The 24415-nt window shown below is 37.7% G+C and overlaps 5 protein-coding genes and 1 pseudogene across 8 annotated transcripts; 4 read left to right on the top strand and 2 right to left on the bottom strand.

Moving 5' to 3' along the window:
- The first annotated feature begins 413 nt into the window (after positions 1-413).
- LOC113500783 (PHD finger protein 14) lies at positions 414-10420 on the top strand. 4 transcript variants are annotated; one of them, XM_026881683.1, is made up of 20 exons: positions 414-584; positions 660-839; positions 1493-1623; positions 2008-2119; positions 2197-2325; positions 2405-2487; positions 2963-3117; positions 3358-3510; positions 3594-3706; positions 3798-3916; positions 4233-4418; positions 4696-4886; positions 5349-5455; positions 5764-5920; positions 6161-6932; positions 7013-7120; positions 7205-7291; positions 7577-7704; positions 9823-9931; positions 10144-10420. In XM_026881683.1, exons 1-20 carry the CDS (start codon positions 575-577, stop codon positions 10162-10164), a joined length of 3051 nt encoding a protein of 1016 aa, XP_026737484.1. In that variant the 5' UTR covers positions 414-574; the 3' UTR covers positions 10165-10420. The 4 variants fall into 4 exon arrangements, with proteins under 4 accessions (XP_026737484.1, XP_026737483.1, XP_026737485.1 ...); XM_026881682.1 differs by having other exon boundaries at positions 415-584; positions 663-839; positions 3591-3706; XM_026881684.1 differs by having other exon boundaries at positions 415-584; positions 3591-3706; positions 5406-5455.
- Positions 10421-11112: 692 nt separating this feature from the next.
- On the top strand, positions 11113-12148 carry LOC113500787 (UPF0389 protein CG9231-like). Its single transcript, XM_026881686.1, has 2 exons — positions 11113-11476; positions 11821-12148. The coding sequence occupies exons 1-2, from the start codon at positions 11265-11267 to the stop codon at positions 12032-12034; spliced, it is 426 nt and encodes a 141-aa protein (XP_026737487.1). The 5' UTR covers positions 11113-11264; the 3' UTR covers positions 12035-12148.
- Positions 12149-12681: 533 nt separating this feature from the next.
- LOC113500788 (coiled-coil domain-containing protein 58-like) lies at positions 12682-13428 on the bottom strand. Its single transcript, XM_026881687.1, has 3 exons — positions 13309-13428; positions 12943-13215; positions 12682-12861 (listed from the first exon to the last, which is right to left on the bottom strand). Exons 1-3 carry the CDS (start codon positions 13336-13338, stop codon positions 12754-12756), a joined length of 411 nt encoding a protein of 136 aa, XP_026737488.1. The 5' UTR covers positions 13339-13428; the 3' UTR covers positions 12682-12753.
- Positions 13429-13842: 414 nt separating this feature from the next.
- Positions 13843-15302, top strand: LOC113500785 (60S ribosomal protein L24). The gene is made up of 5 exons (XM_026881685.1): positions 13843-13932; positions 14058-14133; positions 14396-14481; positions 14715-14876; positions 15129-15302. The coding sequence occupies exons 1-5, from the start codon at positions 13928-13930 to the stop codon at positions 15265-15267; spliced, it is 468 nt and encodes a 155-aa protein (XP_026737486.1). The 5' UTR covers positions 13843-13927; the 3' UTR covers positions 15268-15302.
- A 1170-nt stretch (positions 15303-16472) lies between these two features.
- On the bottom strand, positions 16473-22432 carry LOC113500784 (annotated as a pseudogene).
- A 600-nt stretch (positions 22433-23032) lies between these two features.
- LOC113500719 (60S ribosomal export protein NMD3-like) lies at positions 23033-24329 on the top strand. Its single transcript, XM_026881601.1, has 4 exons — positions 23033-23037; positions 23213-23347; positions 23568-23718; positions 24055-24329. Exons 2-4 carry the CDS (start codon positions 23259-23261, stop codon positions 24301-24303), a joined length of 489 nt encoding a protein of 162 aa, XP_026737402.1. The 5' UTR covers positions 23033-23037; positions 23213-23258; the 3' UTR covers positions 24304-24329.
- Positions 24330-24415: the final 86 nt, after the last annotated feature.

Raw genomic sequence — 24415 nt, 5'->3', positions numbered from 1 at the left:
TAAGAGAATGCGAAAAGTGTCATTTTAAGCCAATTTTAATTCATTCATCGGCCATTGTAAATAGCAGAATTGAGCGGAATGTAGGAATGTCGCAGTTGATCAAAGTTTATTATTTGGTATATAATAATAAACTTTCATTAATTAATATAATGAAATGCTTTTCAATAGGCCATATTTGATCCCTTTCGTTCTCTGTTCTTTTAATGCATGTAACATAAACAGAACAAACTATAATATAAATTTCTCAAAGGTATACCAGACATCCCGTGATAAATATGACAAATATTGCCAACTGTGTGTAATATACCAAAAAAACCGGCTCCTGAGATTTTTTCTAAAAAAATCGTTATGAAAAATCGTTTTTGCTTGGAGGGCAACACACTTTGTAATATGGTAACACTGGGCGTCTAGATGTTACTCTATTCAATAAAAAAAATGTTTTTGTGTCTTGATGTTGGCCATTACGTAGAATATGTAGTGGATTAGAATTTATTTTAATCTTTTTGATGTTGTAGATGTGATTAAAATAATTATTGTGATGTGTATCAATTTGAAACCATAACACAAATCTAAGATGAATAATCGTAAGTATTTTTATAAAAACATAATAAATGCTTTGTCAATAGAATAAAGATCGTGAGGCTATCAAACAAATTTAGTAGAAATCTTTCCAGACACCCGGGGCCCGGCTAAACGTAAAGTAAAGCCGGTTGAACCCCAATCACTGCTGGATTTTGATCTTGGCGAAGGCGAGAGTTCCGATGATTCGGATTTTCGAATAGAAGACCACCCTGAAGAGAGTGATGATTATTCAATAAACTCTGATGATGAAGAAAAAAGTACGTATCTTTAGTTGTTAGTACTCTATAAACACAGCTGTTAATCTATGTGTGTTGTGCCACAATTAATTCCCCATAAACCTATCTAATAAGTATGGCTAATGAAACAGTATGTACATAGAAATTGTACACAATCTTCTTTTTTATGTAGTAGTGATAAATATATTCGTTGCATATAATCGCAAACTAAATATAAGGTAAATATTCTTATTTCAAAATCATGTGAACATGCTGCGTTCAAACTGCCATACCACAACCATGCATTCAGTTTATGCTATGTTGGCCTATGATTCAGAATCTTATATGAACTATATATAAATATTGCATAGGGATAATTGTTTATGTTATTACCTGAGCCTATCTGCAAGGACTAGGATGTTTTCATTCAGTTCTAGACTCGCTCATATCTCTGCATCAACTTTTGTTATAATAGATTAATTTGTGAATGGTGTAATAAAACTTATCATCTTGTATGCTAATACTGTGATATGTATTAGAATGATTTGTTCTCTTTTACCATAACATCTTATACCATAAGCTTGTATCTAAACATTCCAATAATTTATAAAAAAATTAAAGCTTGTGCTACTGCATCTTAAACAAATTCACAGTAATAATACCTCTTTTACAAATATTTATTTTGTTTCTAATAGAAGCTGCTCGGACTGAAACATCAGAAGAATCAGGATCTGACATTGAAGATGAATTTAAAAATACAACCAACAAAATTGGTGAAGACAAACCTATTAATGTTTTGGACAAAACCAACCAAAAGGAATTTAAGGTATGGTTTTTAAGAATCAAATTCAATTAATTAACTTCTATAATACCAATCAAAGAACTCAGTTAAAAATGCAATAAATTGTTTTATTTTAAAATATTTTAGCTGCTTTTTTGGTTTCTAGCGGGTGAATATTTAGACTAGTTCTTTTTTCTTTCTGCAAAAGCAATACTTCCTATGCTCTTGTGGCATGTGTTGCTTTTTTAAATTAATTTTAAACAGCTGAGAGTCATCCCAATGTATTTCTTTTTTTTTTAACTATTACAAGATCCATTTATATTTAGCCTGCCAGTCCTATTTAGCCCATTTTGTAGTGTGTATATTGCATGCTATTTTAAAATGTAAAGATATAAAAAGTGTTTAAAGTTGATACATTTTTTCTTTCAGTTTCCAGTGGAATTGGCAAATATCTTAATTTGTGCTGGATGTCTTGGATCAAGAAGTGATGATTTTAATGAGATAGTTGAATGTGATGGGTGCGGAGTTACAGTGCATGAAGGTATGTTATTACAAAAATAATACTTATGATGTACAAGATTTTTATTCACTTATCTAATAATTTTTTTACCTTTTTAGGTTGCTATGGTGTCTCAGACACAACCAGTGAGTCCAGCACAGTGAGTTCTGCTTCCACGGAGCCATGGTTCTGTGAGGCTTGCAAAGCTGGGGTTACTGACCCCAACTGTGAGCTTTGTCCAAATAAAGGTATTGTGTTAAATGATTATTGAATTTCTAAAAATAATGATAAGATGTACAGTGGTTTAATAAAAGTCTTTTGTTTTAGGTGGCATTTTCAAGGAAACAGAAGTTGGTGCTTGGGTACATTTAGTATGTGCTCTATATGTGCCTGGCGTTGCATTTTCGGAGGTAATAATCTTACAATATCATTCAATGTTGATAGCAGATGAAAATTTGACTTTCACATCTTGTGTGTCTAGTAAAATGTTTCTTCACAATCTATCTTAATTATGTGTAGTGTTCCCTTTTTGTTATGTGTGGTATGATCAGCGAAATTATTAGTAGTTATATAAATTGAATTATTTTTGCTGTTATTTTATGGGTTTATTATTTTATTACCAATCATGTGTCGAATGTTTTAAATCTACAGAATATTGTGATCTTAGCATAAACGATCAAAATTGCGTTTTGAGATAGTGGATCGTTTATTGTGTTAGCGCTAATGCCCTGAATTGCTAATGCCTCGCGTCTCAATGTTAACTTGCATGAGGTGTAATCTGTAGATTCTGTAGTGAATTTATATGGCACTAATTTATACCAAGCAAGAGTTGCTTGTATAACATATAGGTACGTACATTTTACGCATTTTACTGTCTGGTGTCAGGTGGAGCGGCTGTCGGGCGTGACGCTGTTCGAGATGGCGTACTCCCGCTGGGGGCTGCGCTCGTGCGCGCTGTGCGAGGACGCCACGCTGGCGCGCACCGGCGTCTGCGTCGGCTGCGACGCCGGCCTCTGCAAGACCTTCTTCCATGTCACCTGGTGAGCGCAGGCCCCGTCACAACACTACACTCACTACTTGGAAACATACAGCGTAGCGCTACAATGGTGACAATAATGATCACCATTCAAGATCACCATTCTGCAAGACCTTTTTCCATGTCACCATCGTAGCGCCACTGTATACTATGAATTCGACTTAGACAAAGACAGTGCTAAACAGAGCTAAGCTAATATTTATAGTATTCTCCAGTATTCAACAAACATCTTCTATTCTAACAGTGGTCAACGAGCTGGTTTGTTAGCCGAAGCCCATTCTGAAGAAGCTGAACAGGCTGATCCATTCTACGCACACTGCAAGCTGCATTCCGATAAAACACTAGTCAAAAAACGCAAGAGGAATTGGCTTGCTCTGCAGCTTAGAACAGATAAAAGGTATACACTTCCATTTTATTTGGGAAATTATTTATTGGGAAACTCTTTTACAACTTAACTAAACTTTGTATTTGTTCTAGGAGACTTGAGCTACAAAACAATTTAAGTACAGATGAAAAATTACGAATTCAGCGCAAACTTGTCAAGTACAGGAAAAAGTATCTGCAACAGAAAGAAAACCGAAATCCTCCATGGGGTAAGAATAATTCTTGTTTAAAAATACTTACGAATTTACTTCAGACAAACTTGCTTACTGATATAAAATATTGTATTTGTCTTTAAAATAGTGCCGACACAGAAAATGGCTCGCATGTTATACAGCAGCGCGTCTGCGATGAGAAAGTTTCAACGGAAAGCGGAGTGTATGGGCATCGATACACATGCCCTGGAGTTCCAAGATGCTCAGGTAAGAAGACAATTCGTAATAATGAAACTAGTTTTAGAGGTACTGCAGACATAGGCTTGAACTTGAATAGTCACTCAATTCTAAACATCTACTTTAATGTCTTTATTAAATACCAAATGATGTAAGAATTTTCGCCTGCTGCTGATTTCTAATTTACTGCCTTGAACAAATCTAATATCAAGAATAAATTAAATAAAACCATGAAGGACAAAATCTTTCTTGCCCTTTTTCTCCCTAGAATCAAGCATCGTCATCCCGCTATCTGCTTCTAACCCAACCAAACTTAACCAGTGTTTATTTGTTTTTTCTCCAATAGATGGCAGCATTAAAAGACGTGTCTCGCCGCTGGCACGTACCTCCCGCTTTCTCCGTCGAGTTTGTTGGTTACTACTTAGAGAGAAACACCAGGGTGTCATCCTTGCGACAGTCTTTAGAACGACTCACCAAGGAAAATGAAAAGCTCTTGTCCGAAGATGATAAGCTGAGGCTGGATTACGATGAGGTAGAAGATAATTAAGTTTTTAATTTCTGAAATTCCATAGTATTGGGTTTTTATTTCATATTAATGGGTCAGTAAGTGAAGACTAGTCGTAAAATAGGATTGACGCCATTGTGGGAGCGGGTTGGCGAGATGGCACGCTATATTGCGCATAGCGGTGTCTCGCTATCACTGTGTCCACTCGGTGTCCTGCTTCAGAAACTCCAAAGAAGAAATACGAATCTGTAAAAAAAATCATTTTGCAATGTATCTTATTACAAAATTCTTTCTTTTTATCTAGGCATCCAAAGAAAACACGGACGCCCTTGCAGCATTAACATCAACGCGTCAAGCTCTTCAAAAGATATACGACGTGATCATCGCGATGTGCCCTAAGAAAGTGGCTCCTGCCATTTTAGAAGACAAGCCTCTGATTATACCCGAGTACACTCGATCCACGCCCAAGGTTACGCCACAACAACTACAGAAACGGTTAGTGTACGCGCCATACACATTGCTACTCACATTATACATACACTTTAGCATAAAAAAAAAACATTTATTAAGTTTTAGTATAGCTAGATTAAAACATTCAAACTGTGGACCTAATAATAAGTTTGATGACTATACAATTTATCCTAGTTAAGTCTGTTTTAGCATGTCCAAGAGCAGAAAGAGGCGTATGTATTGTAGAGGTTTTGTAACATATGAATATGTATTATTATTTCACGTAGTAATATTCTTCTTGGTTTAACATTAAGAGACTAGTTATTTTTTTAATGTGGCGAATATGCATATAATGAAAACAAATATAATGCAATTTCATCGAATAACATACAGATTAAATCACACAACTCTTAATCTAACGTTTATTTCTTGCTGAGTGACACTTATCAAGAAATAAACCCAACCATATGTAATACATGACGTACTGTATCGAGGGTCGGCCAGCAGGTCAATGTCTGTGCCCACCGCTGCTGCACTTAAGATGGGCGTTGGTTTTCCTCTTAGCGACAACCCGGACGCTCGCCAAGGAAAAGTTTTATCAACCTCGTTGGAAGGTAAGTATCATACTGCTTTGAATTATTTATCAAGTCATAACTTCTAGTCTAAGCAGATTTTTAGAACGTAGCGATTAAGTTTCGTAATGTTCATCTATGTAGATCAAATGATTTAAGTTAACACAGGATTTCAGTTTTACATAAAAGCTTTAAATTTTTTTTAGAAAGAACTGGAATAAAAATTAATTTTCTGGCTTCACTCGTTGTTTTGCTAATATTTCAATCATACCAGCAGCATTTGTATCTTTTTATTTGACTGAGGTGTGTCCGAGTTATGATAATTCTAATCGGACATGTGTGGTCCGCAGCGGGCGGCGGGCTGGCGGGGCGCGAGTGCGCCATGTGCGCGCGCAGCTCGGAGCGGCACCTGATGGCGGCGTGCGACACGTGTCGCCAGCACTACCACCTGCACTGCCTCAAGCCGCCGCTGCAGCGCCCGCCCAAGAAGTCCAAGCTCTACGGCTGGTACGACATGCACACTTGCTCATTCACCACTGCTAGCTCTGTACGAGTGCTTTCGCACGGCCCATTGACTTAACGCCGTTTAACTATAAAGTCAGATAAGATATTACCAAAACTCCAGTACAAATTTATCCATAACTTAACTTACTACTACCGAGCTTACTACGTTGTCTATCCCTAGCAAGTTTTTTTTTATTTTTTTTTCACCTGGACTCTTTATTAAACTACATAAATCTTCTTTAGGCAATGCTCCGAGTGCGATAAAACGTCAGACTCAGAGCCCGAAATGCTGGAAAAAAAAGTACCGCGACGATCCCGCATCCGTTACAGCAAGGACGGAGCTATCATCACCGAGCCGCCCAGCCCCACCTCGCCGACAAAACCAGGCTCCGAAAAGTTTAAACTGGACAAATCAAAGCTGGCTACGCCTGAAAGTATATCCCCGATCAAAGTTACGATAAAACCATTCGAGTTCAGTAGCGAAAACGAAGGTTCTGAAGTAAAGTTGAGGAAAGAAAAGAAAATAAAGAAATCTAAACAAAGAGATCATGCATCTGCATCGGCGGGAGAGGGCGACTCTCCTTCGAAGAAGATTCATAAACGCAGTTTTACATCACCGACTCTTACAAATACCCCATTAATGTCAATCACCCCCATCGTCGCTGACAGTCCCAATGATTCTCACAACGAAAACTCGAACGCCTCGACTAATGTCGTTTCCAGCAAACGAGAGGACAGCTTCGTTCCACAGAACCTTTCATTCTCATCTCTGCTTGTTGAGGGGAAAGAGCGAGACAGCAAAACCATCGAGAGTTCTATAGAGAGTACACTAGCGAATCTGTCGTCAGATATAGCGACGTATAAGGCTAATAGAAAACGAAGGAAAGAGAAGCACCGATCTCGATATTCACCAGATTTGTTGAGATCGCCGTCGAAGTCTCACAAACATAAGAGAAAGAAGAAGACGCAAGATGTGGAAAATCCAGACCCTCCGCATCCTAGAATTACGATCAAGGTAACAGCAAAAAACTAAGTTGTCTCCCTTTAAATACTTACAATATCAACCTAGGTACTCAAGGTATTTGTCTGTTACAGATCAAGCCTATTCCAAAACCAGATGGTTCTTTGGATACGCAGATGTTCTACGTACCCACAGACAGCAATGACGGTCCCCCGCCGGCTGTTATGAAGAAACTGTCGAAGGTATTAAGCGCTCTCATAAATTCTCTGAAAAACTTAGACCTTTGTTTAATGAATGCTTATACTTATTTATATTCCATGTTTCAGCACGCAGAACTTGAAGCAGCTAAGCAGGCCCAACCAGTTGCTGAAACCGAGGCAGCTTCTACACCAGAAACAAATGATTCAGCTAATGTAAGTATAGTATTATCATTAAAAATATGACTTTAAAACAACAATGTTATTTATTTGATTTGATCATAACCTTTCCTGTGTAACTTTATTACGCAAGCATAAAATTGTGGAGGACTTACCGGCTGATCTTCCCGAACCTAAACCGAAGGTAATTTTTTATATTTGGCGTATGGAGGATTCATAACTCCACTAAATACTCACGCATCCATGCGTCTTATTTTACTATTTACGTCTTTATATATAAAAATAAAAAACAGCGAATATAAATGCTACTTACGTGAACAGAGAAATCGCGGTGATCGTTCACGTCGCGCCGGTTCGGGCGTCGGCAGCGGCGGCGCGGCGGTTGCGGCCACTCCCCTTACACACTGTGATGTGTGCATGCAGCCTGGAGACTACACCAACCTCGTACGGTAAGCACATGATAATCCTACATTATCTTGTGGTTACTATAATCATTCAACCACCAAAGGCATATTATTGAAATGTGGAAAAAAAATACGTTTTATTCTGATTAAGAATTTATTTGTTAAAAAGTAGTAGCCACTTGAAGAATCTATATATATAAAAATCAATGCCACTTTTCGTTGTAATTCCATAACTCAAGAACGGGCTCACCTATCCAAACCAAATGCTTAGGATTTGGTCGGCATATTTAGTAGATGGTTTATGTGAAGTTTGCACAAAATCGGTCGAGCGGTTCCTCATTTGTCACATTTTTTGTAATAAATGAATTCAATAGAAACTTTTTTCACAGAAACTTTTTTGAAGTTTTGTTGACAGGACAAGCACGTTGTTATGTCATTCATGCCGTCAATTCATTTTGGACGTGGTTTGATTAAATCATATTATCAGCGATAAATTTCTTTTCACATAATTGCATTTGCAGTGCATTCATACAAACGGTGAGTCCTGAATTTATGTATACTTTTCTAAGTTGCCGTATATGATTTCACATGGCATCATATGCGACAGCTTCTTGGGAATTTGTTTTTTTTTTTGTTCTAATTTTTTTTTTCGATTTTTAAGCGAAAACATATGTGCATACGGGAAAAATGCCACCAGCCAGTTAGAAGGTGGTCGGACCGCACACTCTGCATTAAAATTGCCATTGAATGTACAGGTGATTGAAACTCCAACTTGCAATATATCGAGAAATTCTGCTATGGCAAAAGTTCTGCGATTAACGTCAATTATTTTATGGGATGAGTGTACAATGGCGAATAAAAAATCACTAGAAGCATTCAATCGAACAATGCAAGATTTACGTGGTAATCAACAGCTTTTTGGTGGTGCTTTGATATTACTTTCAGGGGATTTTCGTCAAACATTGCCTGTCATTCCTCGATCAACTCCTGCTGATGAAATAAATGCCTGCTTGAAGTTATCAGTTCTTTGGAGATATCTACAAAAATTGACACTAAACATTAATATGCGTGTTCACCTACAAAATGATCCAGCTGCCCATGAGTTCTCAAAACAATTGTTAGAAATTGGTGACGGCAAAATACAAATCGACAGAACCAACGGATTGATCGCTGTACCGAACAATTTTTGTACAATTGCGCAATCGATAGATGAATTGATTGAATGTGTTTTTCCGAATATTGTTCAGAATTACAGAAATCATGATTGGTTGACAGAACGCGCCATTTTAGCACCGAAAAACATTCATGTCAATGCAATTAATTTTCAAATTCAAGCGAAACTGCCAGGCGTAGTCACGAAATATAAATCAATTGACAGTGTTATGAATCAAGATGAGGCAATGAATTATCCAATTGAATTTTTAAATTCATTGGAGCCGGCTGGTATGCCACCGCATTGCTTGAATCTGAAAGTTGGTTCTTCGATTATATTATTGCGAAATATTAATCCACCAAAACTGTGTAACGGAACCAGATTGGCAGTGAAAAAGTCATTGCCAAATTTGATTGAAGCTACGATCTTAACTGGTAAATCAAAAGGAGAAGTTGTTTTGATACCGCGTATACCTATGATTCCAACTGATATGCCTTTTGAGTTCAAACGTTTACAATATCCTGTGCGTTTATCATTTGCGATGTCCATCAACAAGGCCCAAGGTCAAACACTTCACGTTTGTGGTGTGAATTTGGAGGAACATTGTTTTTCACATGGCCAGTTATATGTTGCCTGTTCCAGAGTCGGTACCCCCAGCCGTTTATTTATTAAATATTATTATAAAAAGTAGTATTATTAAAAGTATTATTTTTAAAACAAAAAATATTGTTTATCCAAATGTTTTGGATTAAGTGTGTTGTAAATAGCTAGCAATTGATTTCGATTTTAAATAAAATATTTTTTTGATTAAATAAATGAATTTGATGTTCCGATTTGTTTATTTTATTTCACTTTATACGTAGCGAAGCACGTACCGGGCCGCTAGTTAAATTATAATTTATTGTGAAGTGTCACATAGATAATAATATATTTAAGACTCTTACTGGCCAATACTCTTTTACATGTCAGAACTTGATACCTGCTCATAGTTTACATGATATGTTTTGTAGGTGTGATGAATGCGCGAAGAGATACCACTTCACGTGCTTGGAGCCGCCGCTAAACAAAAATCCCAAGAAACGAGGATACTCGTGGCATTGCGCCGACTGCGACCCCACTGTAAGTTATTTAATTGAATAAAAAGATGACAGAATATTTTACAAAATGGAATTGATTTCATAAAATATGTAATATAAAATCAAGAAGAAAATCATTTTTTTGAAAAAAAACTGCCCATTAGTAAAAAATATGCTTTCTATTAGCGTATTACCTTCAAAACCTTCCATAAAAAAAAAATGATGTAATTTTAACCGTCATTTTTATGTTTACAGGATATCGAGGAAAACGTCTGAAAGGTTCTTAATAATATGAAATATGGTCGACCTTTATTATAATCGCAAAATTGGTATTACTTAAGTTATTGTCTTACATATAATGTGCATACCACAGTCTCAGTTGGATCTTGATTTATATTTTTTTGAATTATGAATTTTATTTTTACAAAGTGTGTTGTATTAGAAATACATGCTGAGAATACTGGTTTATGCAATGAATGTTTATGTCAGTAGTTAAGATTGAATTAATGAAAATATAGATAGATGAAGATAACCCAAAGACTTTTATTGGCCTCTATATATTATCGTCTTATTTGTCTCATAATTTGTGATGTTATGAATCAAGTTATGTTTTGAAATTATCTCAATAAAGTTTAATATTACTTATTAAAAAAATCATCTGATATTTATCTATAACTAACCACCCGCTTGCCGGCAGTCTCAAGACATGACGCACTCGTTCAACATTGGCTAAAAATAAATTGAATTGAATCAATCTCAGCACCGTGTTTCATTCTTGCTCGATTTAAATACCCACTTGTTTTCTTGATCTATTTAAAGAACTGTGTGATTTCCATCTTTATCAGGTTGAAAACAATAGGTCAGTAAATAATTGGGTCATCGCTTTTTCCTCAATTAAAGTTTCATCATAATAAAGAGGAATGATGCGATTCTTAGTTACCTATATTGTGATTACTGAAGAAAGATGCACATTTTTTTGTGATTGACCTCTACGATATTTTCTATTGACGAAAATAGTTTCTAAACCCAAACAAATAAAATATGCCAAAAATTTTATCATCAACATAAGTGTAATAAAATTTTAATGTGACGTAAATGATGAATCTCGTACACCTAAAAGGCGTAGTTCATTTACGGAAAATACTTTGCACCCGCTACCAGCACTGCTGTCGGCACTAATTTTGCACTCAGCGAGTATAGCTTAGCAACACTGACCATATGACCGTGACTGACAGTGCGGAGTGCGAATCTGTCAAAATAGCAAAACTGTCAAAAGTTAACTTATAACCAGTAGAAAGTGAAGTGAATATCTTTTGAGGATCAACCGACCAAAATAAACACTGTTATATTATTTACGAAACGAAGCAACGAAAAAAATGGATAAAATATTTGCATTGCGCCTACGAACCTGCTTATGTTCTGTGAGGAGGAATTATTGTACCCCGCCTCCGAGTTCATCTGGCTCAGCTGGATCCTCATCAGGACCAATGAATATGTCCCCGAGATATAAACCTACTGAATTCCAGAAGTTTATTTTAGTGTGGACCAAAAAGTACAAGACCAAAGATGAGATCCCTCAATATGTTTCGTACGTTAATCTTCACCTTTATTTTATTTATGTAATAGCCTTATCAAAAGAAGGTGTTGTTTTTACATCAGAATATTAATTCATAATAAGTAACAATTTGCACAACTATATCAGACAGTAAATCAGTCATAAAATTTGATGTCCTACATGACCTTGAATCAATTCTTCTTGCTATGTAAGATCACTACATTGAAATATTTATTATCCCTAACTGACTCATACACAGCAAGATGTATCCTCAAGTAAGACAAAGTAATGAGAATAATATGTTTGCTATGTCAGAGTTTTACACCTTATTTAGTGATGTTCAATTGAACTTTTATTGACAAACGTTTTTATTCCAGTGCTGAAGTCATAGACAGGTCTCGTAGTCAGGCCAGAATTAAACTTTCGAATGTCCTCATGCTAATGACAGCTCTTGCTAGTTTTGGAGCCATAATGGTTGGAAAATCTGCGGCAAAGAGGGGGGAATCTGTCCACCAAATGAACTTAGACTGGCATAAGAAATATGAAGAGGAATACAAGGAAAAACAAGCTGCTGGCTCAGCTTCAAAGTAAAACAATTAATGTAAGCTTTGTAACAAATATAACACAAATATTTTGAGTAGTCAGTAGTACTTTCTTGATCATATATTGTTTTATGTCAATTTAAATAAACTTATAAACATGTTATTATTTATTTTTCTAAAAAAAAGATTTGTAGTATGTGCCTATTATTGTTAAGCAGATAAATAAACCAATAATAATTTACCTGTAAATAGTAAAATAAAGCTTTTGAATTAAATAAATGCTACTTTTCTTAAGGGTTTCCTTATCTAAATAACTTGATGTGTATGCAATGACTAAGGTATTGAAAATACTGATTAAAAAATTTCTTTTGTAAAAAAAAAAGGTCTCAAAAGGCTATCAAGGTTCAGAAAAACACTATCAAGTTACAATTTCAATAATATATTTCTGATGACTATGCAAGCAAAAATGTTATACATTTAAATCAGTTTGATAACTATATAGCACCACCTAATGGAACTTGATTTATAATCTTGTCTGAACACAAATGATTTTATCTTATCGTTATCATAAAAAGCTTAAAATATTAATAAACAATACAGATAAACCCACTTTCTTGTTAGAATTTTAAAGGTAAGAAAGTATGGCATTTTGGGGTTACAGCTAAACCAGGAAATCAAAAAATACAAAAATTAAAAGAAATTCAACAGTCTCTAAATTCTATTTATATGTATATACACTATCAATTCCATAACAAAATTCATCAGTCTTCATAAATTATCAGGCTTGTAATGACTTCTGCATTTCTCAGTGAACAGTTTCGTAGTTTTTTCTTGAATAACTTCTTCAACACTGAGTTCCGTTTGCAAGAGTCTTAACTGAAATAGAATAAATAAATTAGTTTTTGTTAAATTTCTGCTAAGTACTTCATACAAGAAGCATCGGATCAGATCATTTACCTTTTTTTGTTCAGCTTTCAAATTTTTCATAATATCGAAATCATCAGGCTTTTCGTCTTTAGCGGCTTTTAGTTTCTTGACTGTCTCGGCAGTGGATACAATGCAATTTTTGATGACAGTCTCTCTTTCTGAATGTCCTTTTTGGATCTGTGAATGTAGTTCTTGGCACGCAGATTGAGCATTGATCTTACTTGAAAACGATTCTGTAGGTAAGGACGTGTTAAGCGCATACACAATCTTATCATCTAGAACACGCATCTTTCTCAAGACATCCTAAAAAATAACACAAAGTTTACAAAAATTAAATCAAGCTAGGAGTAATAAATAGGTCATTTAGTAGTCATGTTAAAAACCCGAAATATCTACCTGAAATTCTAAAAAATCGGAACAAATCATTTTGTTAAATAGTTTTAAAAATTAGGTTTATAAATACAATTTTTGGTTACTTTTGTTCCGTACTAAGAGTCGGTTATCGGTTTTATTAAATTTGTAGGTTAGATAATAGTTTTAAACAATCACAGATCTTCATAAATATGCTGGGCAAAGACTTTACAAAAACTTCCAAATTATTTATTTTCATTTATTTATTTTCTCAGTAAATTTGTTTAATTAAAAATCAAATGTCTGTACCTACTTTTTTACGATTAAAACAGGTAATCGTTTATCGATTTTTTTTGTTTTTATATATAAAGTTGATTAGAACATTATTAAAATCTGTACAAATGTTTTAGTATTTCGTTTTCTTTGTTTTAAAATGAGTAGGAGTTAGGAGTAGGCCAATATGTGTTTTATCGTATTATTCTCAATTGTGTATTCATAAATTAAATTCCTAAAATATTCTAATAAAGTGTAAAACGACATCAGTAAGTTAGTGGAGAATGTAAGACAGTTCTTAACAAACGTCATTTTGCCTTTTTAAATTTTATTCTCTATGGCTATACCTTTTTAGTCTATGTGATTCTCCTTTTCGTTTCGACAAGTCAAAATGAAGTACGTTTTTCTGAATTCTTTATTAAATTTTAAGAAATCTAAACAATCTAACATCATTTTGTTTAATATGTGATATTATATAGCAGTGTTGTGATGTTTTCTTATCGTGTGTGATTGATTTTCAGGATCGGACTGTGCGCGTACAGTGGTTACAAGATCTATCCTGGCCATGGTAAAACCATGGTTAAGGTGGACGGCAAGGTTAGTTTCCATTGTTTTGATCACAAATATCTGTCTTAAATCCTTATTGTTATTCCTGCTCTGACCAGGTGAGGAATGATTTAATTTATAAAATACAAATGGGGACCGGCCAAACAATTTGTCAGTAGTACATTAAGTATGTATTTATCACATGATTTTTCACGTAAACACAATACTAATGCCAACTAATTCATCTGTAGAACTTTTCTATTAACATACTGTTTTCATGTACGATGATTAAAAGCATTTATTGTTATTACAGTCCTTCACATTCCTGAACTCAAAATGTGAGGCCGCACATCTGATGAGGAGGAATCCTCGTAAGGTGACATGGACTGTGCTGTACAGGTAAGTTTTCAGCCTGTATTATAACCACGTAATAAAAGGCAACAGTTTTCGCTCGACAGTGTTAGGTTAGTCGATAAAGTTTGGTTGAAGTTAGGTTATGTCTGTGTTTTGTACCATTTACATACTACCCAAATACTTTTCTGAAAGAGTAATTAAATCCTGTAAATTAAGAGCAGACAATTTCCTTTTAAGTAACCTAAATGTACCTTAATCAAATATCCATGATTTTTCAGGCGCAAGTTCAAGAAGGGTCAAGAGGAGGAGCAAGCCAAGAAGCGCACAAGGAGGACCCAGAAGTTCCAGCGTGCTATTGTTGGTGCTTCACTCAGTGACATCATGGCTAAACGTAACATGAAGCCCGAAGTGCGCAAAGCTCAGAGAGAACAGGCAATCAAGTTAGTATCATCCTTAATTCATTTGAATTATTTTTTAGTTTTACAAATGGTTAACTTATAATTAAATATCTTCTTAATACTGACTTATTCCTATTAAAAAACCAATAGATTAAATTTAAACATAAATATGCAAAGTTAAAGATAGCACCAGTATTAGAAAATTAAATTTAAATTATTAATGCATTTAATAAAATATTTCCTTGAATTAATGTAAAAAACACAATAACTTACTAATTATGAATTTGTTTTTAGAGCTGCAAAGGAACAAAAGAAGTCCACAAAGGCCGCCAAGAAGGCCGCAGCCCCAGCACCTAAAGCCAAGACCGCTCCTAAAGCTAAGGCCGCTAAAGTCAGTCAAAAGTCTGCCCCCAGAGTTGGAGGAAAGCGATAAGAACTTAAATAAATACTGATTTTATAAGCCTCAAATTTGGATTTTTATTTATTTATAATTTTCGTAATTTAACGTTTTCCTTCCTTGCCTTTTCTCCTCAAAATTTTAATGCAAATCATTTGCAAGAAATACAAACAAACAGTTTAAGAATCCTATTAATCATGCTGCTGAAACCACAATCCAGGGATAAGGCATTGGTCACTTATTCAGCTCTATTCAACTTGTTTCTGTTAATGCTATAGAGAGCGTTCAGCGCTGCTCGACCGCGATCAGCATTATTCCGCCGCAATCAACGTCGATCGCGGCGAAACAGCTCTGCAGAGATGATTCGCGACAAGTTGTGACCTGTATTGTTACATAGCATTGATTTGATTTATTTATTTACTGTTTTCTATTTCTTCTCCAAGAAGTGAAAAACATTAAAATATCGCACATAGAACTGTCCATGTGACATGTAGAGGGAACAAAACTCAACGAGTAACTCACCGACTTCGCGCCGTACGCAGTACGCACTAGACAGAAGCGTTTCAGCGCTGACATTATGACGGCTATTCTCGTTCTTACGATGCCATTCTCGGATGATAGAAGCAGACCTATATAAGGGAGACAAAATTGGCGAAAACATAAAAACAAATGTGCACATTGTCAGTACGGTTAGCCAACGCACAACGTTGCGGGTTCGATCCCTGCTTAGCAAAAAACATTTTAAGTGGTAATCTTTATGTTCATGTCAATCTGAGAAGCCCTTACGATCCATATCCTTCCAGTGGCACTGGATCACTTCGTCTGGACCTCCATTAAAGTATTCGACTGCAACTAATACAATTGTCGTGTTTTATAGGCTTCCCAGAAAAATATAATATCAATAACAACGTCTCGCAAATTCCGAGATTGAGATTTTTTGGAGTCACTTTCCAAAAATACTTAAGTTTTAAGTAGGTATTGAACGAAAAACAGGTACAAAATAAAGGGGATAAAATACTGTCTTTTACTTTCTCGTTTTTTTTATGTATTCTAATTACAAGTTTAGTTACGTTCTGAGCAGCTTTACACTACAAATTTGCCATTTTTCATAATCTGTTATGGCGTCAATGCGGGTGGATAAACATAAATAAATCTATTCTCCAGGATATCCATTATATAACTTTTATTTTATAGGATGGAACTAAATGATTATGTAACATAGCAAAATTAAACCACACAAATATAATTTAAACATTTATTCTCATCACTGGTACAGAATGTTTATCTACAATATCTGCCTTCTTGATTTCATAATTTATTACAGACATAAGCAATAACTTATGTAAGATGGGAGTGGAAGTATTTAAAACTAAGTGCATTTACGACTTGGCAAGGGTGTCTGCCTTGGCAACAACCTCTTCAATGGGTCCGACCATGTAGAAAGCTACTTCAGGTAGGTGATCATACTCGCCCTGCAGGATCTTAGAGAAGCCCTTGATAGTCTCCTCAAGGGGCACCAGCTTGCCAGCGTGTCCAGTGAACACCTCAGCAACCTGGAAGCAGGGACTGAATAACCCGAAAATTACGGTATGTTTAAATAACGGTATGACGTCATACCGTAAAAAAATTGTTACCGCTATATTTGGATACCTAATTTTATTTCGGTACCTTAATTTTTGGGTACCAATATACAGTGGCGTAGCGTGCCATTTTGGCGCCTGGGGCGGGAGACCCACTTTGCCGCCCCCATTCTATAGGTGCTTAATTAAAATTAAATTGCACAGGCAATGAGATACTTTTTATTGAAGAAAAAATTGGATGAGCGGTTTTACAAGCGGATTCTACGAGCCTTATGAGCAGCGAAGTCAGAAATAACTTTGTCAAAATCAATATTAGCAGCCAATTCTTGTTCAATCGACAATATAGCCAAGTTTGATAATCTAGCGGAGCTCATAGTAGATCTGAGGTAATTTTTTATTAGCTTCAACTTCGAAAAACTTCTCTCACAGCTTGCCACACTAATCGCCAAAGTCAAATATATACGAATCAAGATGACTATATTTGGAACCGAAATTCCGAGATTCAGTTTTTGAATGAACTGGAGGAGCTCCAGTGGTCCTTTACCACTTATATCTTCCTCTGATTCAGAACAGGCAATAAATTGCTGGAGACGCTTCCGCTCCATCTGAAACTCGTCCTTGTCGATGTCTTCTAATACATGGGAAAGATCACACTCGAACTTGCTGTCCAAAAGTTTTGCTGGCATCAAAAAATCCGAACTTGTCCGATATTTCTTGAATTTGCTGGAATCGAGTCGTCATTTCTTGAATGATCTTGTCCAATGATGCGAACACCTCTCGACGGATTTCCTGCTCGTGAGACAAAGCTGCATCTGCAGAAGATTCATCGCCATGCATGCGTTTTTTCCTGCGAATTCTTCTCGTTTTGAGTTCGATTCCGAGTTTTTCGCAAAGAGTCTTAGCAAAGTCAATTGCTTCTTGCACTAAACGGTCTCTACTTTCCACTAAGAGGGTTTTCAAAGCGCAGAGTTTCTGAGCACACTTATCCACACTTAGTCCTCGTTGCTGCAGGTAAATCTGTGCGTCATCTACTTCAGGTAGCACTGCAGCCCAAAAGCCAAGAAAAGTTAGGAAGTTAAATGACTGCATGGCTGTCAGGAGAAGACTGGCTCCCGATCTTGTTTCGGAAGTTTGAGATGAATCTGTTAATTGTTCCAGTACCTCAAGAACTCCCTCAAACTTATTTTTAAGCATCTTGACAGCTACATGTCTAGCGCTCCAACGCGTTTCAGTGACTCGTTTCACTGCTTGACCTGTGACGGCAACCAAAGCGTTCCATCTAACAGTTGATGCAGAAAAGAAGGCAAATAGCTTCTCTAGAATTCCAAAAAACGTCACCGAATTCACTGATTCAGAAGCAGTGTGTACCCCAGCCAAGTTTAGTGAGTGGTTTGTGCATGCAACGAATAGAGCTTTCGGATTTAGTGCTTTAATCCGGGCTTGAACTCCATTGTGGATCCCTGACATTGTGGCAGCATTGTCATAAGCCTGTCCTCTCAGATTCTGTATGTCCAGTCCGTCTGATGTTATCTTCGCGATTATATCGTTGCTGAGATCTTCTGCATTTTTTCCTTTTGGTTGGAAGAAGTCAATGAAAGATTCTACCACAGCGACTTTTTCTCCTTCGATATGTACGTATCGCAGAACTTGGCTCATTTGGTCATTGTGGGAGATGTCTGGTGTACTGTCGAAGATTACGCAATAATATTTAGCTTTTTGAATACGACGGATGATGGTGGATCGAACTTGCTGTCCCAGTAAATTTATAAATTCATTCTGGGTTTCTGGAGACAGATATGAAACTGACACTCTTGCTCCCAGCTTTATCTTTGTCAGGTGTTCCATTAGAAGAGGATCGTATTCAGCTAGGAGGTGCACTAACTCTAGAAAGTTCCCGCGATTGCCACTATCATCTCCTCGAATGTCTTCTCGATGTCCTCTGAAGGCCAGATTCTGTTTGGCTAAGAACTGGATAATATTCAGCAACCTGTACAATACATCCCTCCATTTCTTCTCCTCACTTTCGAAAACTTCTTGTTGTTTTCTGATCGATGGTTGCTTTACAGTTCAGGCAAACTTCCAACTCCTTCCATTTCAAGAAACTCTGTTCATGGCCCAGGTTATTTTCATGGTCTCCGATTCTTGGATTTAGCTTCCACCATTTGTTGAATCCTTCTTCAGATGCGAAGTTCGAGCCGGAATTGCCAAACAGCTTGCAAGAAAAACAATACAAAGACTGCTTCAGAGGCGAGTACACCAGCCATGTTCGGAGAACCTTTTCGCCATTAGATAATGGTTTGTAGAACCACTCTTTGGTTAGTTTTCGGGTACCGCCTTTCGTTGAAGTCCCTGAGCGAACAACATCGGCAAATTTGGAATCGATGTGCTGTACTGAGTCAGACCCGCGACGTACTAGAAGCGTTCTGACTTCGTCGGTCATAGGAGAAGGCCAGCAACCTACATCGTCGAGATTCACATCTTTGACTTCGGCAGGAGCAGAAGGCACGATTTCAATTATGTCTTCTTTGGCAACATTCACTTTTTCTGCAGGCTTATGACTAGATGCTTGAGGCACATCTGGTGAGTCGACTTCGTCTTGACCCTGCTCTGTGGTGGGACCAGAACTACTTCCAACTGCGACGCCAGGCACGTCTTCTTCTTGTGCCTGTAAAATAAGTTATGTATTCCCATGAATATTGGCTAGAAGACACGTTAGAATTTCAAATAAGTATTTTAACTATCACAAAACAAAAGTGGTTTTGGTGACGGCGCGGCTAAATGAAAAATTATGTTACCTACCATAAATAATCAAGTGATCAAAAAACAAAGAAAATATTCCTAGACATTTACAAAACATTCCCAATACAAAATTTCATCTTATTTTGTTTAGCGGCTTAGGCTATAGAGCTGACAACTAAAAACAAACGCACATACATACACATTTTGATTTTTTACTTTAGATAAAGAACCTTGCAATTTATTGCGAGCGACCCAGCCAATAAAATGTCTAAATAACTGGAGTAATTCTAGGCCACACACGATTCTAGATGGAGGAATCATATATCTACTTACACTGGAATCACTTCCACTGCTGCAGGATGCCACCGAAGACGTTAACGTGGCTTTCGAACCAGAACTAGAACTGAAATATTTCAGTAATGCACCTTGAGACTTTTTCGCATCTGCTGCTTTCTTAGCCCTTTTTTTGCGGAATTCCGCACCGCTTTCTTTGACTCTTTTCATTTTCAAAAACTAATTCAAAGATTGGGTAAAGATCTAAATGTTTAGTTTTAGAAGATTCAATAGTATTTAAAAGATCGAAACACAATCAAAACGACTTTCGTTCCGTATCCAAAACTCTCGCAAAACAAACATACGAGTAATGCGTGATTGCGTAATGGCACTTCACGATGCACTAAAACAAACAAAGTACCTACAAATGAATGCGTAGTACTAATTCAATGAGTGCGAAAGAGAGGCATCGACACGGGCCGACTCGTAAAACAAAAGATTTCAGATTCAGATCAACTCGGTTCGCGCGCGTTGCCTCGCCGGCGCGGCGGGCGGGCGGCGCGGCGTGATGCGATGTTGCCGTTCGTATGTAAACAAACAAACCTTATAAAGAGCTCTGTCAGTAATTTAGCAATTTTTCTTTTAAATAAATTTTAAAAAATCCTTTGTGCGCAAAATTTTATATAAAAATGGAAAATTATACTGTGTAATGAAATGAATGAATCATAGATCAGATCTCAACCCGCTTCAACGGCGACATTTTGCCGCCCCCGCGGGCTGCCGCCCGGGGCGGGCCGCCCCCTCCGCCCCACCCACGCTACGCCACTGCCAATATAAAAAGGTATATTTCGCTAGCAGTACTTAGCCGTTACTAAATAAAGGTATGAAAAAGATGGAAAGACGAAGAAAACAGGATTGTTGCCGGCGCGCACGGTCGTGCCTTGGCCTTGACCACCCTTTTCGGTGCCTCGCACCCCTCGCCCACGTCCCGCAACTGTCAACGCTATATTTTTCGGTACCGATATCGCATAAAGGTTAAATAGCGGTATACCCTAACTTTTATTTTTTTAAGGTACACTTATTTTATACCGGTAGCGTAACCTTATACCGTAACCCCTTTCAGTCCCTGCCTGGAAGGGCTGTGACAGGAACCTCTGGATCTTACGGGCACGAGCCACAGTCAGCTTGTCTTCCTCAGACAATTCATCCATACCCAGGATAGCAATGATGTCCTGCAGAGACTTGTAGTCCTGGAGGATCTTCTGCACACCACGGGCAACATTGTAGTGCTCAGCTCCAATGATGTTGGGGTCCATGATACGGGAGGTGGAGTCAAGAGGGTCCACAGCGGGGTAGATACCCAACTCAGCAATTGCACGGGACAGCACAGTGGTGGCGTCCAAGTGAGCGAAAGTGGTGGCCGGGGCAGGGTCAGTCAAGTCATCAGCAGGCACGTAGATAGCCTGTACTGAGGTGATGGAACCCTTCTTGTGGTGGTGATACGCTCCTGCATGGTACCCATGTCAGTGGCCAGAGTGGGTTGGTAACCTACAGCTGAGGGGATACGACCCAGCAGAGCAGATACCTCAGAACCAGCTTGAGTGAAACGGAAAATGTTGTCAATGAACAGCAGTACGTCTTGTCCTTCCTGGTCACGGAAGTACTCAGCCACAGTCAGACCGGTCAGGGCGACACGGGCACGCGCGCCGGGGGGCTCGTTCATCTGACCGTACACAAGAGATACCTTCGAGGTCTTGTCCTTCAGGGAGATGACACCAGACTCAATCATTTCCTGGTACAAGTCGTTTCCTTCACGGGTACGCTCTCCTACACCCGCGAACACGGAGTAACCACCGTGAGCCTTGGCGACGTTGTTGATCAGTTCCATGATAAGTACGGTCTTACCGACTCCGGCACCGCCGAACAGACCGATCTTACCTCCCTTGGCGTAGGGAGCGAGGAGGTCCACGACCTTGATGCCAGTGACCAGGATCTCCTGTTGGACAGACATGTCCACGAACTCGGGCGCCTCGGCGTGGATGGCGGCGGTCTTGTCGGTCGGGATGGGACCGCGCTCGTCGATGGGCTCACCGATCACGTTGATGATGCGGCCGAGGGTCTCTGCGCCCACGGGGATACGGATGGGCGAGCCGCAGTCGAGTACGGGCTGGCCGCGGACCAGACCCTCAGTACCGTCCATGGCGATGGTGCGGACGTGTTCTCTCCCAAGTGCTGCGCCACCTCCAGCACAAGCCGGGGCTGACGGTTCTGTACCTCCAGGGCATTTAGGATGGGTGGAAGGTTGTCTTCGAATTGTACATCCACTACGGCACCAATAACGGCGACCACCTTACCTTGTCCCTTGCCTGCCGCAGCTTTAGCCGCATAATCACGTTTGTTCACTAAGGGGGCTGCGACTAAGGGTGCTTTGTCGGAGGTATTATTTACTACCGTCCTTGTGGCCAAACGGCCGGCCCTGCAGACGGTAGAGAACATTTTCGTTTTGGAGAATCGCTCGAGTAAATGCACAGTAGATGGTCGGAGAGGTCACGAAAGAGGTTCGGCTCGGATTCTTTACGTAACAATTCGACGTTCGGATATCAGTACGAGTGATTACGACATTGCCGTATCCGGATGTACAGAGTATAATATTTGCCTTTTATTCTCGATAAGTTTAATTTATTTGATTTAAAAAATTATAAAAACTAAACTATAAATAATAATACAATATTACTTAGTTTGTGCGAGGTAGAAATTCACAAATACTATATCAAAAAATTGGGAATTATTTTATTTGGTTTGGGTTGTCCCGATTTCCTAATATGTGTTTTTAAGTGTTTACAAGGTAATTTTCTAATACATATCTTAGAAACCATAATATAGTAATAGGACTGAAGAAATTGAACTTTAATATGGAAATAGTGATTTTACATTAAATTTTATTGTATTTTTTCTGTTGTAAGACAATCTCTCAAGTTGTCAATAACTTGTCAAAGTCAACTAGAATGACAGCATTTGACAGCAAGCAAAGCAATGTGATTGATAATATTGTAATGTGGAAGTTGAGTACTACGAACAGCGTGTTCGACTTGAATCGAAGTGTTGGTCGAATCTGATATAATACATTTAAGACAATAAATACTTCATAAACACATACTCATAATGGAGTATATTTCTCCTGAATCGGAAACTACGCCCAGGCGGGCGCTAGAATGTAAGTTGATTTTTAAGGTTAAAGTGGTTGTACTTACCTGTTTCTCATTATGGGAAAATAAATACATTTCTATCAGTATTACTTTGTACCCTTTTTAAATACTAATGCTAGCATACAATCTGCAGACATGCTTTATGATTTCATGATTTCATAAATTTGAATATCCTTCTTCCAGATTATGCTGCCAGTGTGCTGTGCCCATAGAACCCAATCCGTCAAACATGTGTGTTGCTTGTTTACGAGCAAATGTTGACATCTCAGATGGTATACCCAAACAAGGCACTCTGTTCTTTTGTAGAGGATGTGAGAGGTAAATATGATTTAATAATACCTTCTCTGAGGCAACCTCCAACCTCCAAGGCTGTAGAATTTGGTTTCTATTACGTAGCTGTAGTTAACTTAAAAAAAACTTTTTTGCTTAGTATAAACTGAGCACTTGCTTAGTATTGTGCAATCAATTCTGCATATTTGATACAACTTTTCTATTTTTTTCATGTCATGTTTTCTATAATTATTCCTTACTATTACAGATATTTGCAGCCTCCAGCAGAATGGGTAGTAGCAGCATTAGAGTCTCGGGAACTGCTTGCTCTGTGCCTCAAGCGATTAAAAGGCCTGAACCGTGTCAAACTGGTTGACGCTGGCTTTGCTTGGACAGAACCACATTCCAAGAGAATTAAGGTAAAGAAACATGAATACATCATGACTAAGATATTTTGTTTTGGCCCTCCCTTCCTCAAAACAATGATAGCACAACAGACAAATTGATAACTAAAAATAAATCATTCAAAATAGGACTATACCTGGCAGATGAACTAAAACAGGCTGCTTGCATTATGTAATCCTTCTCTTTATCTAACTAAAAACCTGTTTATAAACACACATGAATAAAAATAATGAGAGGAAGTAGAATAGCAATAAGTTCTTGAGAAATGGGAACTTATTCTTCATAGGCCTTTATTAGTTTTAATGAGTTCCTACCCAGTTATAAATTTACTAAAACACTTTATTTTCCAGGTTAAATTGACAGTACAAGGAGAAGTGATGGGAGGAGCAGTACTTCAACAAACCTTCATTGTGGAGTTCAGTATACAGCATCAGATGTGTGATGCTTGCCACAGGTCTGAAGCTCAAGACTACTGGCGTGCCTTAGTGCAAGTGCGACAGAGAGCCAACAACAGGAAGACATTCTATTACCTGGAACAGCTGATTTTGAAACATAAGGCTCATGAAAATACCCTTGGTATTAAGCCTAAACATGGTTAGTATATATTTATGTTATGAAGTTCAAATGATATGTTTCAAAGCAACTGAATAATTAGTAATTTATATAAATTAAATTTGCGACACAGAGGGCCTCTTTAGCCTATTTGTACAG

This window comes from Trichoplusia ni, chromosome 14, assembly GCF_003590095.1.
Source record: "Trichoplusia ni isolate ovarian cell line Hi5 chromosome 14, tn1, whole genome shotgun sequence".
Classification (NCBI taxonomy): Eukaryota; Metazoa; Arthropoda; class Insecta; order Lepidoptera; family Noctuidae; genus Trichoplusia; species Trichoplusia ni.
This window is presented reverse-complemented; position numbering and strand designations above follow the sequence as displayed.

Bases quoted from the DNA above. Each gene is read 5' to 3' on its own strand.
- LOC113500783 (XM_026881681.1), top strand. The intron at 3,118-3,357 runs GTGAGCGCAGGC...CTATTCTAACAG, and splicing joins ACCTTCTTCCATGTCACCTG to TGGTCAACGAGCTGGTTTGT. The intron at 5,921-6,160 runs GTACGACATGCA...AATCTTCTTTAG, and splicing joins AAGTCCAAGCTCTACGGCTG to GCAATGCTCCGAGTGCGATA.
- LOC113500719 (XM_026881601.1), top strand. From the start codon at position 23,259: ATGTGTGTTGCTTGTTTACGAGCAAATGTTGACATCTCAGATGGTATA. The intron at 23,348-23,567 runs GTAAATATGATT...TTACTATTACAG, and splicing joins TTTTGTAGAGGATGTGAGAG to ATATTTGCAGCCTCCAGCAG. The intron at 23,719-24,054 runs GTAAAGAAACAT...TTTATTTTCCAG, and splicing joins CACATTCCAAGAGAATTAAG to GTTAAATTGACAGTACAAGG.
- LOC113500785 (XM_026881685.1), top strand. The intron at 14,134-14,395 runs GTTAGTTTCCAT...TTGTTATTACAG, and splicing joins TGGTTAAGGTGGACGGCAAG to TCCTTCACATTCCTGAACTC. The intron at 14,877-15,128 runs GTTAGTATCATC...ATTTGTTTTTAG, and splicing joins CAGAGAGAACAGGCAATCAA to AGCTGCAAAGGAACAAAAGA.
- LOC113500787 (XM_026881686.1), top strand. From the start codon at position 11,265: ATGGATAAAATATTTGCATTGCGCCTACGAACCTGCTTATGTTCTGTG. The intron at 11,477-11,820 runs GTACGTTAATCT...TTTTTATTCCAG, and splicing joins GAGATCCCTCAATATGTTTC to TGCTGAAGTCATAGACAGGT.
- LOC113500788 (XM_026881687.1), bottom strand. From the start codon at position 13,338: ATGATTTGTTCCGATTTTTTAGAATTTCAG. The intron at 13,216-13,308 runs GTAGATATTTCG...GTTATTTTTTAG, and splicing joins CCGATTTTTTAGAATTTCAG to GATGTCTTGAGAAAGATGCG. The intron at 12,862-12,942 runs GTAAATGATCTG...ATTCTATTTCAG, and splicing joins TGAAAGCTGAACAAAAAAAG to TTAAGACTCTTGCAAACGGA.